Source organism: Monodelphis domestica, chromosome 1 (genome assembly GCF_027887165.1).
Source record: "Monodelphis domestica isolate mMonDom1 chromosome 1, mMonDom1.pri, whole genome shotgun sequence".
Classification (NCBI taxonomy): domain Eukaryota; kingdom Metazoa; phylum Chordata; class Mammalia; order Didelphimorphia; family Didelphidae; genus Monodelphis; species Monodelphis domestica.
In genome coordinates, this window is record NC_077227.1 from 354,639,185 (window position 1) to 354,652,754 (window position 13,570).

The 13,570-nt window shown below is 36.9% G+C and overlaps 1 protein-coding gene across 4 annotated transcripts in view; it reads left to right on the forward strand.

The window, feature by feature from the left end:
- GRIA1 (glutamate ionotropic receptor AMPA type subunit 1) overlaps positions 1-13,570 on the forward strand; it is a 350,823-nt gene that overhangs the window by 243,582 nt on the left and 93,671 nt on the right. For all 4 annotated transcript variants that reach the window (XM_056811492.1, XM_003339564.4, XM_001379328.4 and 1 more), the window contains one exon: positions 11-381. In XM_056811492.1, the coding sequence (XP_056667470.1) occupies positions 11-381 (371 nt within the window). The remainder of the gene's footprint in view (positions 1-10; positions 382-13,570) is intronic.

The window sequence follows — 13,570 nt, forward strand, 5'->3', positions numbered from 1 at the left end:
TTTCTTCCAGAGAGCAGATGTGGCTGTGGCCCCTTTGACTATCACCTTGGTACGGGAGGAAGTCATCGACTTCTCCAAGCCTTTCATGAGTTTGGGTATCTCTATCATGATTAAGAAGCCCCAGAAGTCCAAGCCAGGAGTTTTCTCCTTTTTGGATCCACTGGCTTATGAAATTTGGATGTGTATCGTATTTGCTTACATTGGTGTGAGCGTGGTCCTCTTTCTGGTCAGTCGCTTCAGCCCCTATGAGTGGCATAGTGAAGAGTTTGAGGAAGGACGTGACCCAGCAACCAGCGACCAGTCCAATGAGTTTGGGATCTTCAACAGCCTTTGGTTTTCTCTGGGAGCCTTCATGCAGCAAGGTTGTGACATTTCACCCAGGTCAGTAATCTTTTCTACAGTCTTTTACTTATCTTCACTTCCACTCCCTGGATGAGTGGCCTAGGAATGATTTCCTCCCATTCAGTGTTCCAGATTGGTTTTGGTTTTGTTTTGCTTTGTTTTGCCATGTAAATTTCTCAGCTGGAACTTTCATTCAATTCCCAATTAGCCATGAGAATTATCCAAAGCAAAATGTTCATATCAGACCCATTGTTGGGCCACCTCCTCTTGATTACCTCAAAGAGTGCAAACGGAATATCAAGTTTCACATAAGCCAAATGTAACAAGGAAGGCAAAGCTGCAGCCAAGAAATGCATATTTTATCATTTGTATTTTTTGTACCAGAACTGCCTACAGGAAAGGAAAATGGCATAATATAGCTCTACATTCTTTACCTTATTTAATCTTCCTGTGAGGCAGGAAACAAAAAGGTTTGGGGTTTTTTTTAAGTATTTGTTTTACAGATTTGAAAATGGAGAAATGACTTCCTCAAGGTCACTCAGCAAGTCAGTATCAGAGCCAGGATTGAATCCCAGGTCTCTTGCCTGACACAGTCCAGTAGAGGAAAGAATCAAAATATGGTTTCAACTACCAGTTGTTCCAACAACTCATTGTGTGACCTTGACCAAATCACTTTCCTTTTCTAGACCTCATTTATTCAGTAATAATAACTAGCATTTATATAGTGCTTGAATATTTGCAGGGCTCTTATCTGTTATTTCATTTGATCTTTACCACAATCCAGTGAGGACATTGCCCTTATAATCCCAATTTTACAGATGATAAAGGAAAGCACTGCTAGTAAGTGTCTGAGGGCAGGTTTCAAATTCAGATCTTCCTGATTGAAAGCCAGGCATTTTATCTATTACATTATCTATCTGCCTTTCAAATGAGAGTATGAGACTAAGTGATCTCTTAAAGTCTCTTCCAGCTCTAACATCCTTTGTTCTGAAGCCTTAAGGTATTGAGAAAAGAAAACTGCTTTTGAAGTCAGAAGACCTGCTTCTAATTCACACTCTGCCAATTAATTCCACTGTGACCTTGGGAAAGTCACTAAACATCTCCAGACATTAGCATTTTCAAGAGTAAAATTATTGGAGACTGGACTTGATCTCTTAGACACTGACTTATTGGATAGAATAGGGGGACCAAGATTCAAATCCTGCCTCTGAGGGTCATTTACTACATTTGACCTCTAAACCTCAGTTTCCTCGTTTGTAGAATGAGAGGGGAAGTCATTGGCCTACATGGCCTCTGAGATTCCATTCAACTCTAGATTTATTATTTTTTGGTCTTTCTAGCTCCTTACTTATGACACTATGATCTAATAATTCCATGGTTATCAGACCTCATCCAAGTTTAATGTAGAACATTAGACCATTAATGTAGAACATTGATCTGTATTAAAAGGCACCTTTCAGGTTTACCATTAGACAACAAATGCAGAGACATTGTCTCAAGAGGGTTCCCATGAAAACCTGAACTTCCCTCTGCCCACAAACATGTTGAACAAACATTAACAGTGCTAATGCCAACTCTTTCAAATTCACATTTTCAAGGTGCTGTGAGATAAAGGGGAAAGAATTATAAACTTTCTGAACCTCTGCCTACTCTAATTTTGGAGAACCTCTCCCTCAATTAAACTGTTCAAGCCTTGAACTTTCAAAGCAAGCCAAGGAGAAAGCAATTTGATTTCTCCTTTGCTGCTGGCCAGAAGTGCTGACTGAAATGTGGAGAACAATGCTTTCAGATTCTTATTCAGGAATGTTTTTATCCTTTTCTACCACACTTATTTTAAAACCTGTAGTTGCTTCTGAAAATTCTACCATCTTCCTCTTTTTAAGAGTCTGTGAAATGACTCAAAATAATAGCTCGGGTTTGGGGTTCCATCCATTTGTAGCTAAGGATTAAACTTGACGCATAAATAAGCATTTGGTTGAAAAATCTGGTGGGACTGTTTGTCTGAGTCTGCTTGCCTACAGTCTGTGTTACAGGCTCACATCAAGTAGAGGGCAAGCAGAAGCAACTATTATCACAGGAACTGAGAACAAACCCGGCTCCCTCCTTCCTGGCTAGTAAAGCATTCATATTCCCATTTTACTGATGATATGGCTAAGAGCCATAGAGATTAAATGTTCAGCATCACTTAACTAGTAAGTAAAGGAACCAAATTTTTCCTCACTTTGCTGCTCTGCCTCTTCATAAGGAGAATCTATCTGATTCCTGTTGATATGCATTTTCAAGATGATATAAGTAGACAGATAGATATAGAAAAGAAGTGAGAAAAAGAGTTGTGGGAAAGAGAAAAGCAGGGGGGAGAAGGAAGAGAAAAAAGAAAGAAAGAGGAATAGAAGGAAGGAAGAAAAAAGGAAGGAAGCAAGCAAGCAAGGAAGCCACCTCCCCTACACAGTATTTCATCTTATTGGGAGTAATTAGCTTCAGTAGGTAAAGATAGTTCTTCGACATTTTAGTATATTTCTAAAATGGACAAAGTTCTGCAAGTTGAAATAATGATTTCCCCTTGTTCCTTGACTACTCCCCTCTGGTATATAAAAAACTTAAACTGCCCTAAGTTATATTGGCTCTCAAGAGCATGTGGCAATGGCCTAGAAAGCACAAGAGGGAGGAAAAAAGTGAACTTAAATGGCCCGTCTTTAGGCTCCCAGTTCATGGGAAATTAATCTTTAAATGAAAAGAGGAGCCATAATAATAAGTTGCTGTTTCTTTATGTTCACAAAATGCCTTATATCCTTCATCTTATTTGCTCTTCAAAACAACCCTGTGAGGCAAATAGTATAGTTATTATTGTACATGCTTTACATATAAGAAATTGGAGGTCCATTTTTTTCCCAAAGGGAAGTGACTCTTTCAAGGTCACTGAGCAAGTCTGTGTCAGAGCCAGTATTGGTACCCAGGTGTCCTGACTGACTTAGTCCATCATTCTTTCCATTAAAGCTTACAGCCTCTATTCTTTAGCATGCCACAAAATCATCAAGAAACTCTCTAACCCACTGTACATCAATTTTATTGGCCATGAGGTATCATCTGCACACCGTCTGGATCCACAGTTGGCTGAATATAAAGTCCCACAATTCAGATGCTACTGGCTGGGTACTCGGGGAATTGACAGCTGCAGCTGCTGCCTGCTAATTTATCTCCAGAACAGCATGCAGAAGCAGCTAGCCCATGTTAGGGATGGACACTCAATTGCTTAATTGGAAATTTGGAGGTATAATCATCTGGTTTTTATCTTCTTTTAAATGCATTGGATTCTGCATTGGTGCCTGTTATCAGAGGGGAAAGTTGGGGGTGGGAAAAGGAAAAGGGTTTTTCTCTTTTGTTTGATCTATAGAAGATATAAAAATTGGGGAGGCCGAGTTAGCTGATGAATCTAAAATATTTCTGAGTTTCTAGTATGCCCTGTGTCAGCTATTTAGAGACAGGAGGGAAAGAATGAAAAAAATACTATAATGGGTCCCTATTCAAGGAGCTTACAGTCTTTGAGAGCTCTTTCCTACTTCCCTCATTCTTGTTGTCAAGGTTTACATAGAAAAGTCTGGAATCAAGGAGCCTGGGTCTTAATCCTAGCCATGGTACTTAGTAGCAGTGGGGTAATAGGTAAGCCATTGCATCCTTTTGGTCTCAGTTTACTCATCTGTAAAAAGAAGTGGATGTTTGACTACATATTTTCCAAGACTTTAAAATTCTAATCCTATGATTTAGGAGCAGCGAAGCAGTTCAGTGAATAGATGCCTAAACCTAGAATCAGGAAGACCTGAGTTTCAATCCTACCTTAGATACTTACTGTGTGACCATGGGAAAATCTCTTAACCTCTGGTCTTCCTCAACTTCTTCTTTTGTAAAATGAAGATAATAATAGCATCTACTTCGCATAGCCTCTAGTGCTTCTGGCATTGACTTGCTAGCAACCTTGAAGAGGTTGTTTCCCCAAAGGGAAAAAAAAATACAACTCCAATTTCTTATCTGTAAAACATGTACAGCAGTACCTGTATTTCTTGCCCCACTGGGCTGTTTTAAAGATCAAATAAGGTGAAAGATGTAAAGTATTTTGTGAACATAAAGAAATGATAACTTGTTATTTTGGTTCCTCTATCCTTTTGAAGATTAAGTATGATGAGAAACAAATGAGGTCGTATTTTAAAGCACTTAGCACAATGCTTGGCACATAGTAGGCACTGAATAAATGCTTTCTCCCTTCCCTTTCTTTCCCTTTCCTCTCCTTCTCCTGATCAAAAACTTTCAGTGGCTCACCATTGTCTAACATAAAGTACAAATTACTCAACCTGGTACTTAACACCCTCTGTGATGGAGCCCACCTTTTCAACTTTATCTTCCATTTCTCCCCTACATGTATCCCACCCTTCAGCCAATTGGATTACTTTCCATTTCTTCAAAATGCCATAAACTTTCCTGCTCACATTCTTTCACTCATGATTTTTTTCTCCACTGAAAGGACCTCTTTGTCCTCTCTGTTTTTATTGCCACACTCTGTTTCCAATTTCCTACTCATCCTGTAAGGTATGAACTCAAGTACCACCTCCTCTGAGGCTTCCCTAATCACTCCCAAGCTAGAAGTAAACACTCTTGAATTTGAGTGACTTTCTATACAAGTCTCACTTGTGCATTCTTCACATTCTGTGTTAACTGTGTGTATTAGCCCTTGATAATCCAGGAGTTTCGTGAAGAATATGTTCCCATCTATCTAGTGCTTTGCATAGAGCCTTAGAGAAACAAAAGGCTTAGACCTGTGCTTGAGGTAGCATGAGCTAGGACAAAAAAACTAGACTGAAAATCGGATTTGGATTCTTGTCCTAGATTTGCCTCCAATTTGCCATATGATCTTAGGTAAATTATTTCCTTTTTCTGGGCTTCAGTTTCCTCTTCTGTAAAATGTGGCAGTTAAATGAGAGGACTGCCAAGGCACTTTCTAGCTCTGGTATTCTGTGTTTTAGGAACCTTTCCAGCTTTGACACTATGTTCTAAGGACCTTTCTACCTCCAACATCCTATGTTCTAAGAGTCCTTCTGTCACTGAAATGTGAAGTTCTGTAATCCCTTCTGGTTATGAAACTCCACGAATCTATATTTTCTAGATCTTCCCTGTCACATTTGAAATCTCCAGATATAATTCCTGCCTTTCTGGGACCGTAGAATAAGCAAGAATTCACTGCTTAGATAAATTCCTAGTCATGGCAGCTCCTGACTACTTCTTCTTTCCAGTGGTCTCCCACATTGCTACATGGCATATGATGTTTCAGTAACTGAAGAACGCCTTGTACTGGTAAATTGTCTGGTGTTGGAGATTCTGATTAGCACCTTCATAACTACTCTGGGGAGTTATTACTGAGTGATATCTCATTTTAAAAAGAGTTTTTTTTTCAGTAGTAAATTGAGCATATTGAGAGCCTAGCAAGTATCTGAATGAAAAGAATATTTTGAAACCTAAACAGATGGCTTCATAACTAAGACCATTGAAATATCTGTAATTTTGGACAAGTCATTCCCTCTCTGTGCAACTCAGTTACTGTTCTATAATAAAAATGAAGAGGTAGGGAGAAGCACCATTGCATAGAAAATAGAGAGCTAGCTTTGGAGTCAGGGAGGTCTGAGTTCAAGTCCTATCTTTGACACATTCTGGCTGTATGAGTAACCCTAGGTTCCTGAAAGAGAGATTGGGGTTTGTACGTTTCTTAGCTATAAAATAACTCTTACACCAATCACCAGGTATATAGATTTCAGCATTTGACAGAACATAAGTAACCTTGCACTCCATTCTAATCCCAGGAGAGATATGAAAGTAGATAAAAGTAGTACAAGATATAGATACATTCATGTTTCACCTTAGAAAACCCTTCTTATAGTACACATAGCAAATAGAGGTCACTTTTGTGTGGTTTTATAGGCACATGCTCTTTGTCACTTATGCCAAATGTCACCACATTTCTAAATTGTTTGCTTCATAGAAGACTGCATAACAAAATAATCAGAGTTAGCAGCTTTAAGACACAATGCATTTTGGACCTGCATGGGGATTTAAAGCTAGAAAAAATGAAATTGGAAAGAAAAGCATTTTCATTTCTTTTATATAACTAAGTATAGGGTTGGAATAGAATGAAGGTTTTAACTATTCTTTCAAAGAGCACTAGCCTGGGAATCAGGAAACCTAAGTTCTTGTTACCTCCCTGAATATCACTGTACAAAACATTTCATTTCTCTGGACCTCAGTTTCATCCTCTATAAAATGAGCAGGTTGCATATCATCTATAAGTCCCTTTTCATTTTAAAAGAGTTATGTCATTTCATCTCTAAATTTTCTCTGTTTTGAGGTCTCTTCCAACTCTAATATTCTGTTTTCTGTATTTTAAGGTTTCTTTCTAAGGTTTGATAGATTCTTGAAATGGATAGGAGACTGGAATAGATATCCTACTGGGAAAAGAGTTCAAATAACAGTGGCTTTTCTTAAAAGATTAGAATAGAGAAAACATAAAACAAAGATATATAATATGATGTAAACCTGCATCTTATGGATTTTCTAAACACTGTATAAAAGTTTTCCTCTAAAGTTCTCTCCTCCCTCATAGTGGTATAGAAATAACATTGAGTTCTCAAAGATCCTGCAAACAAACCACTAGCTCTAGTGGGTCTTATCAACTTAGAAAGGTTTTATTATGGGCCTAATGATTCACTATGTATCTGGCATGTGAAGATCACCCTAGCTAAATATGGAAGGATTAATTGCATCTCCAACATAGATAAATTAATGAATGAAAAGTTTTATTAAGCATTTAACATATGCCAAGCACCAAGTAAATCACTGATGATACAAATACAAAAGCAAGTCAGGTTTTTCATGAAGCAACTTATAATGATAGAGAACATATATTAGGTCCTGGTGGTCAAAGAAGATCTGGGAAGAAACAGAGATGGTGACTGTTGAACAAAAGGGTAGCCAGTTGACCTGACTTTACTAGAATTCATAATGGTACTGCTTTGATCACAGTTCATAGAACAAAAGATGGAGATGAGAGAGGGAGATTGACATATTGGAGGGTTGTAAAAAAGGGAGGGGGGGATTAGAGACTATGTGCTCTCAGAACATAGAATGACAAACTTTGGAAAGATGAAATGTAGAAAGTTAATGCTTTTATACTTAAGGCTCATGGAAAATATAATTTCAGAGCTAAAAATAACTTCAGCAGCAATATTGTAGAAATATTATTTGATCATATTTTGAATTAATTTTGTTTTTAAATTTTTCTTTTATTACTATGAATTTGATAAGCATTAAAAAACATGAACATTTTCTCATTCGAAGAAAAGGAAAAAAGAGGACCACATATGAAATTGTGTTATCTCCATTACCTATAGCTTTTAAAACACATATATTTCAAATTTAACATGGCAATTCCAATACTGCTTTGCTTATCTGGGTCCCATTATGCATTTTCTTTTGACCTCTTACTTGTGTTTTTAAATGATTCATTAATGTTCTTTCCTTCCCTCCTTCCTTTCTTCCCTCTTCCTTCCTTCCTTTCTTCTTTCCTACAATTATAACTATCCCTACTCTGTTACCATTTATAAAATGATATAATATTTAATATAACAATAACATAATACATATGATTTGTTATAAATATATTCTAAATTTTAATAAATATGCTTGTCCAAGAGAAACAAGTTTTCACATTAGCTGTGTCAAATGAATTAATTATGAATTATGTGAATTAATTTCTAAAGTCCTTTGCAATTCTTTGCCCTTAGAGACCACTTAATCCATCCATTTCATTTTACAGAGGTAGAAATTTGTGACCCGGAGAAGTTGAGTGATTACTCAAGGTAATAAAATGAGAAGAACAGAGTTAAGACTGAAACCCAAATCTTCTAACTCTGGATCTAGGCCCAATTTCCCTACATCTCCATATTAATGCATTCTCCCATGCATACCTAAGCTTTTGAACTGGTATTTTCTTTATGAATTTATAAGTGAGAGGAGGCAGACTAAGATCCCTATATTGCTGCTTAGGTACCATCTCCTTAGGGGATTCTAGAATTCTCATTTTCCCTAGGCTCTCTTCTCTGGAAATGTCTACATTGTGTCACTATTAAAAAATAAAATATTTTTCCATTTTACATGCATTAACAGTGACATTCCCATGCAAAGTTTGGTTCTTCATCATCTTGTTGTGGATGTCCCATTCTTTATGCCATGTACTGTGCAATATTCTTGATATGAGAAGCATAAAGAGTTCTTTCTTTTTCTCACAGTAGAACACACATGCACATGCACACACACATAAACATACACACATGTGCAATGAAAAAAGAACCATACTGACAAAAATTGAAAAATTCTACAATTTAGTGAAACTACTCTCTTCCCTCTACAGCCAGTTGGTGAGGTAACCCATATGTGTCCAATATTGTTCAATGACAAATGGAAGATATAAAGAAATTTTTGTACAAAAAAAACCCAAAACATAGCCTTATCCCACAAGGACCCAAGGAGGCAAAACCCTCATAAAACAATCAAATCACAACAAAGTTTGAAACTTTGTGCTGTTAATGGGAATGATATAAAAGTGAAATAAAAGAGAGGTTATAGAAGATGTGGTACTAGATCCAGCTTTTGAAAGAGGAATGGTGGAGGTGGTAAAAACAGTGATGATAATAGGCAATAGGATGTAGTAGATAGTCTGTCAGCCTTAGAGTCAGAATGATCACAGTTTCAAGTCATGTTTCTGACACATAAAGGTCCATGATCAAATCACTTAACCTCTCAGTGCCTGAATTAACTAACAAATTATAAGTTTTAGAATAGTTGTTAGAGGAAATTTGCTAGCCTGGAGTGCCCCACACCTGTGAACTTAGAGATCCAGAGCAAAACAAGAATAACAAGTATGATGCCTCTTATTTTAATAGTAATTTTCATTATAGAGTTTGCATTTGATGAAGCAGCCAATATGAAGCCATTGTAAACTCTTGCACAAAGAAATAATATGACAAAAATGGTATTTTAGAATTATTGGTTGGAATCAGTGTACTAGAAAGGGTGGAATCTAGGATCTAGGACATTATTATGGTAGAGAGTTATAAAAAAAAGTTTCTTATGAATCATGTAACATGTAAAAATATTCTAACTAAATTTTTTAAGTTTCTTAATTAGAAGACAGTGAACATGGAATTAGAAATAAAATTAATGATCCTAAAGAATATTCCAATGGCAGAAACAATTCATGAGGATTATAAAATTTAGTTTTCAAATGGATCTTTGAAATAATTTTATACATCTCTCATTTCACTTTACAGATGAGGAAACTGAGGACCATAGAAGGGAAGAGACTTGCCCAAGGGCATACAGAAAAGTGTCAAAACTATTTGGGATTTGAGTGTAGGGCCCTGCCTCTAAAACATTACTGCCTTCTTAAATAAGACTTAATTCAGTCATGTAGGTATTTTGTTCTTCAGTAAGGACACCATTCAGGAGATAGCTATAGTATCAGGTAGTGCAGGTCTTGTGAAATCAAAATAATGACATGAACAGTTATGAAATAAAATTCAAACCAAAAGCAGGGAGTCTTTTTGTATGGCAGAGGTAAGATGGCTGAGTCAGAACTATTCAAAATAGCAAGCAACTTTTAAGACAATCAGAACCTTGCTCAGAATAACCAAAGCATGAGGTGCTTCAGCACCATGGAGAGGTCCCAGCAAGCTGCCAGGTATAGTAAAATTAGCTCTTTCCAATTCTTCTAACTACATTTCATTTCTATCTGACCAAAAGTTCCTGAACCCTGTATCAAAATAAAGGACTATATTCTGAGGGTACTGTAGACCCATAGAGAACCCAGGTAATTCATATGGAATAGAAGCCCTGCCTCAACACTGTGGCCTTAGTAAAATCCTCATCATGTGACAGAATTCCCCAGAGCATGAACTAGAGGATTTCATACAGACTAGATAATTATCTTATCTCATTGTTATCTGAATGTTTCTTTTTCATCAGTCTCCTGAGGGCATGGGAGATGAAAATAGATTGTATGCTAGTTTTGTCATTAGCTTGTATGACCTTCAATAAGTCACTTGACTTCTCTGTGTCTCTAAAATAAAATTGTTTAATTAAAGGATCATAGGATGAATTCATTCAGAGAATCAGGAATATTTAATTGGAAGTCACCTCAGAAGCCATCGAAGTCCAATACTCATCACTTTAGAGATAAGTAAACTGATACCCAGCACGGTTAAGTGATTTGTCCAAGGTTTGTCATAATTTGTAAGTGTCAGAGGCAATGAAATAATATTTGTAAAGCACTTTGATTTTAGACCCTGATCCTCTGATTCCAAAGCCAGTGTTCTTTCCATGGTACCACACTGCCTCATAGATGACTATTTGAATTCTAAGATACCTTCACTGTCAGACATTTTGTCTTCTAAGGTTCCTTTTAGCTTGGACATCTCAGCTTTACCTAAATTGATTTTGACACCATATTCATCATTATAGAATATTATAGAATGAGCCCCATGTAAATGCTATGCCCTTGGTCTATTCTACCATTCTGTTGTCTAGGAGCACATTCCATTCATGCATTCTGTGTTCTAGTTTACCTTCTACTCTGCCAAATCTATGATGCTATCCTTATCCTTGATTATTTCTATGTTCCCTGGCCATAACCTAAGATGAGCAATGACCTCAAAGGCCTATCATAAAGGTTCAGAGGAAAGGAACTTTGGAATTAACTGGCTTGTGACTTCTGAAGTGCTTTTATTTATATCCAGTTTGAGAAGAGTGGGGTTAGGGAAATACCCATAGCTATTTGTCCAATATTGGTTCATATTTTCTATTCTCATTTCTAAAACATTAGAGATTTTTCTCTAGAACATTAAAATAGGAATCTGGCGTGTGAGTCGAAATAGCATTGGATTTGTTATCAAAAGGATCTCAGCTCAAACCCTAGCCATACCACTAGCAACGTTTATAATCTTAAACATTTGACTCCCCTTCTCTGAGCCTCAGTTCCTTCTTCTGTAAAAGAGAAGTAACAATAATATTTTACACATAAGTGTATATGCATATATATAGTACCTTACATTTTGCAAAATACTTCAATTAAGAGGTTGATAATTGCATTACCTTGGCAATATTGAAGGATCGGTAACAAAAAGCAATTTGAAATGTTTGGGGAACAACAAAGCAGTATAAAATGGGAGCTATTATTATTCTTAATGTTATTTGAATTACCACCATATTCTATTCTAGAATTTCTCACACACTGGCATTGAATATTGATAATAACTCTGCAACCCTGAAAGATCTTGAATTTACTTCTCATGTTATCCAGTAGAGTAAAGAAAATAAACAACAAAGGGAGCAGGTTTTATTCTTCATTCTACTATCAACTATCTGCATGATTTTAGTCAAGTTCCTTAACCTCTCTATCTTGGTGTCCTCTTCTTCCCAATAAAGAAACTAATCCCCTCTCTTCTCTGTAGGATTTTTGTGAGGATAGAAAATGAGATCATGGAGATAAAAGCACATTGAGATAGGTAAACTTTAAAAAACATTTTAAATTATACAAAAGAAAAAAGGTCAATTTGCTGTTCATCTGGAAGGTGGTAGTATTTATTACTGAGACAAAATGACACAGGGGAAAGAATAATGAATTTGGGGTCAAGAAATCTGATTTAAAGTCCTGACTCTGATAGTTATTAACTATACAACCACAGGCAAGTCATACCATATCTCCAAGCCAGTTTCCTCATTTGTAGAACAGGACATTTAAAACTTGTGCTCCCTGCCTCATAAAGTTGTGGGAAAGCGCTATACAAACCTTCATGTGATATATATAGATATAAGATTTCATTGCTGCTGTTACTAGCAGTGACATGAATCACCAAAGAAAGATCCAATTACATTAGGTAGATTTTACAGGATGCAATATGACCCAGTGGAAAGAGCTCTGGCATTGAGGTGAGAAGCTGACCTGGCGACTCTCAGTGTGTGCTCTTGGGAAGAAGATTCCTTCCTCTGTCTGGATGGCCTGTTTCCTCCTCTTTCAAATAGGGATGATTATTCCAACCCCATCTTTTTCTGAGAAGCAAATGAGAATGTGGTTGTAAAAAAGCTTTGCACAGAGTCAACTCTACAAAACCAGCCAACCTTGGATATGAATGTAACTGATTATTAATAGGATTCCTTACTCTGTTTTAACAGTAATGTGATGGCTTAAAAGGAGAGCAATAATAATAATAATAATCCTTTTTGCATGTACAGCACTTTATACTTTTTGAAAGGCTCTCTCATCCATGATCTCATTTGAGCCACATGACAACTATTTTTTTGCGTCAGGGCAGTACATCTTGTCAGTACCCACGCACCTTGGGTGAGGAATGATTTATCCACAGGCATGGTAAAGAATACCAATTTCATTTATTTTATTACCTAGGAGCTGTGAGCAGGGAGCTATGGGGTTGCAGGCAAAAGCTAATTGGAATACCTAAGAAAGAGCAAAGAGGTTTACAAAACTTAAACCTTCCATCATATTCCACAGCTGCCAGCCAGAGAACTAAAGAGGAGAAAAAGAGAGGAAGCTGGAAAATGCAAACACCAGCATTCATTTTTCACTATGCAAAAATAACTCATTTGTGAATAATCATAATAATTAGAGCTTATGTTTCTCATCACAGAGCACTATTGCAGAATAATAATAATAATAATTGCCACCATTTTTAAGGTTTGCAAAGTGCTTTACAAGTTATGTCATTGGATCTGGGAGGTAGGTGCTATTATTATCCTCATTTTAAAGAGGAGGAAGCTGAAGCAGATAAAAGTTAAATGACTTGTCCAGAATCACACAGCTAGGAGGAGTCTGATTCTAGATTTGAGCTCAGATCTTCCTGACTTCAGTCTTATATTCTGTATGTATGCTGAGGCACCTAGCTACCTATATTAGCCCTTTGTCCAAATTGCATATGTTATCCCTTTATCCATAATTGTGAAAAGATGCCTCAAGAAGTGATAGATTGGGGGCAGCTTGGTGGCTCAGTGGATTAAGAGTCAGGCCTAGAGATGGGAGGTCCTAGGTTCAAATCTGGCCTTAGACACTTCCCAGCTGTGTGACCCTGGGCAAGTCACTTGACCCCCATTGCCTAGCCCTTACCACTCTTCTGCCTTGGAA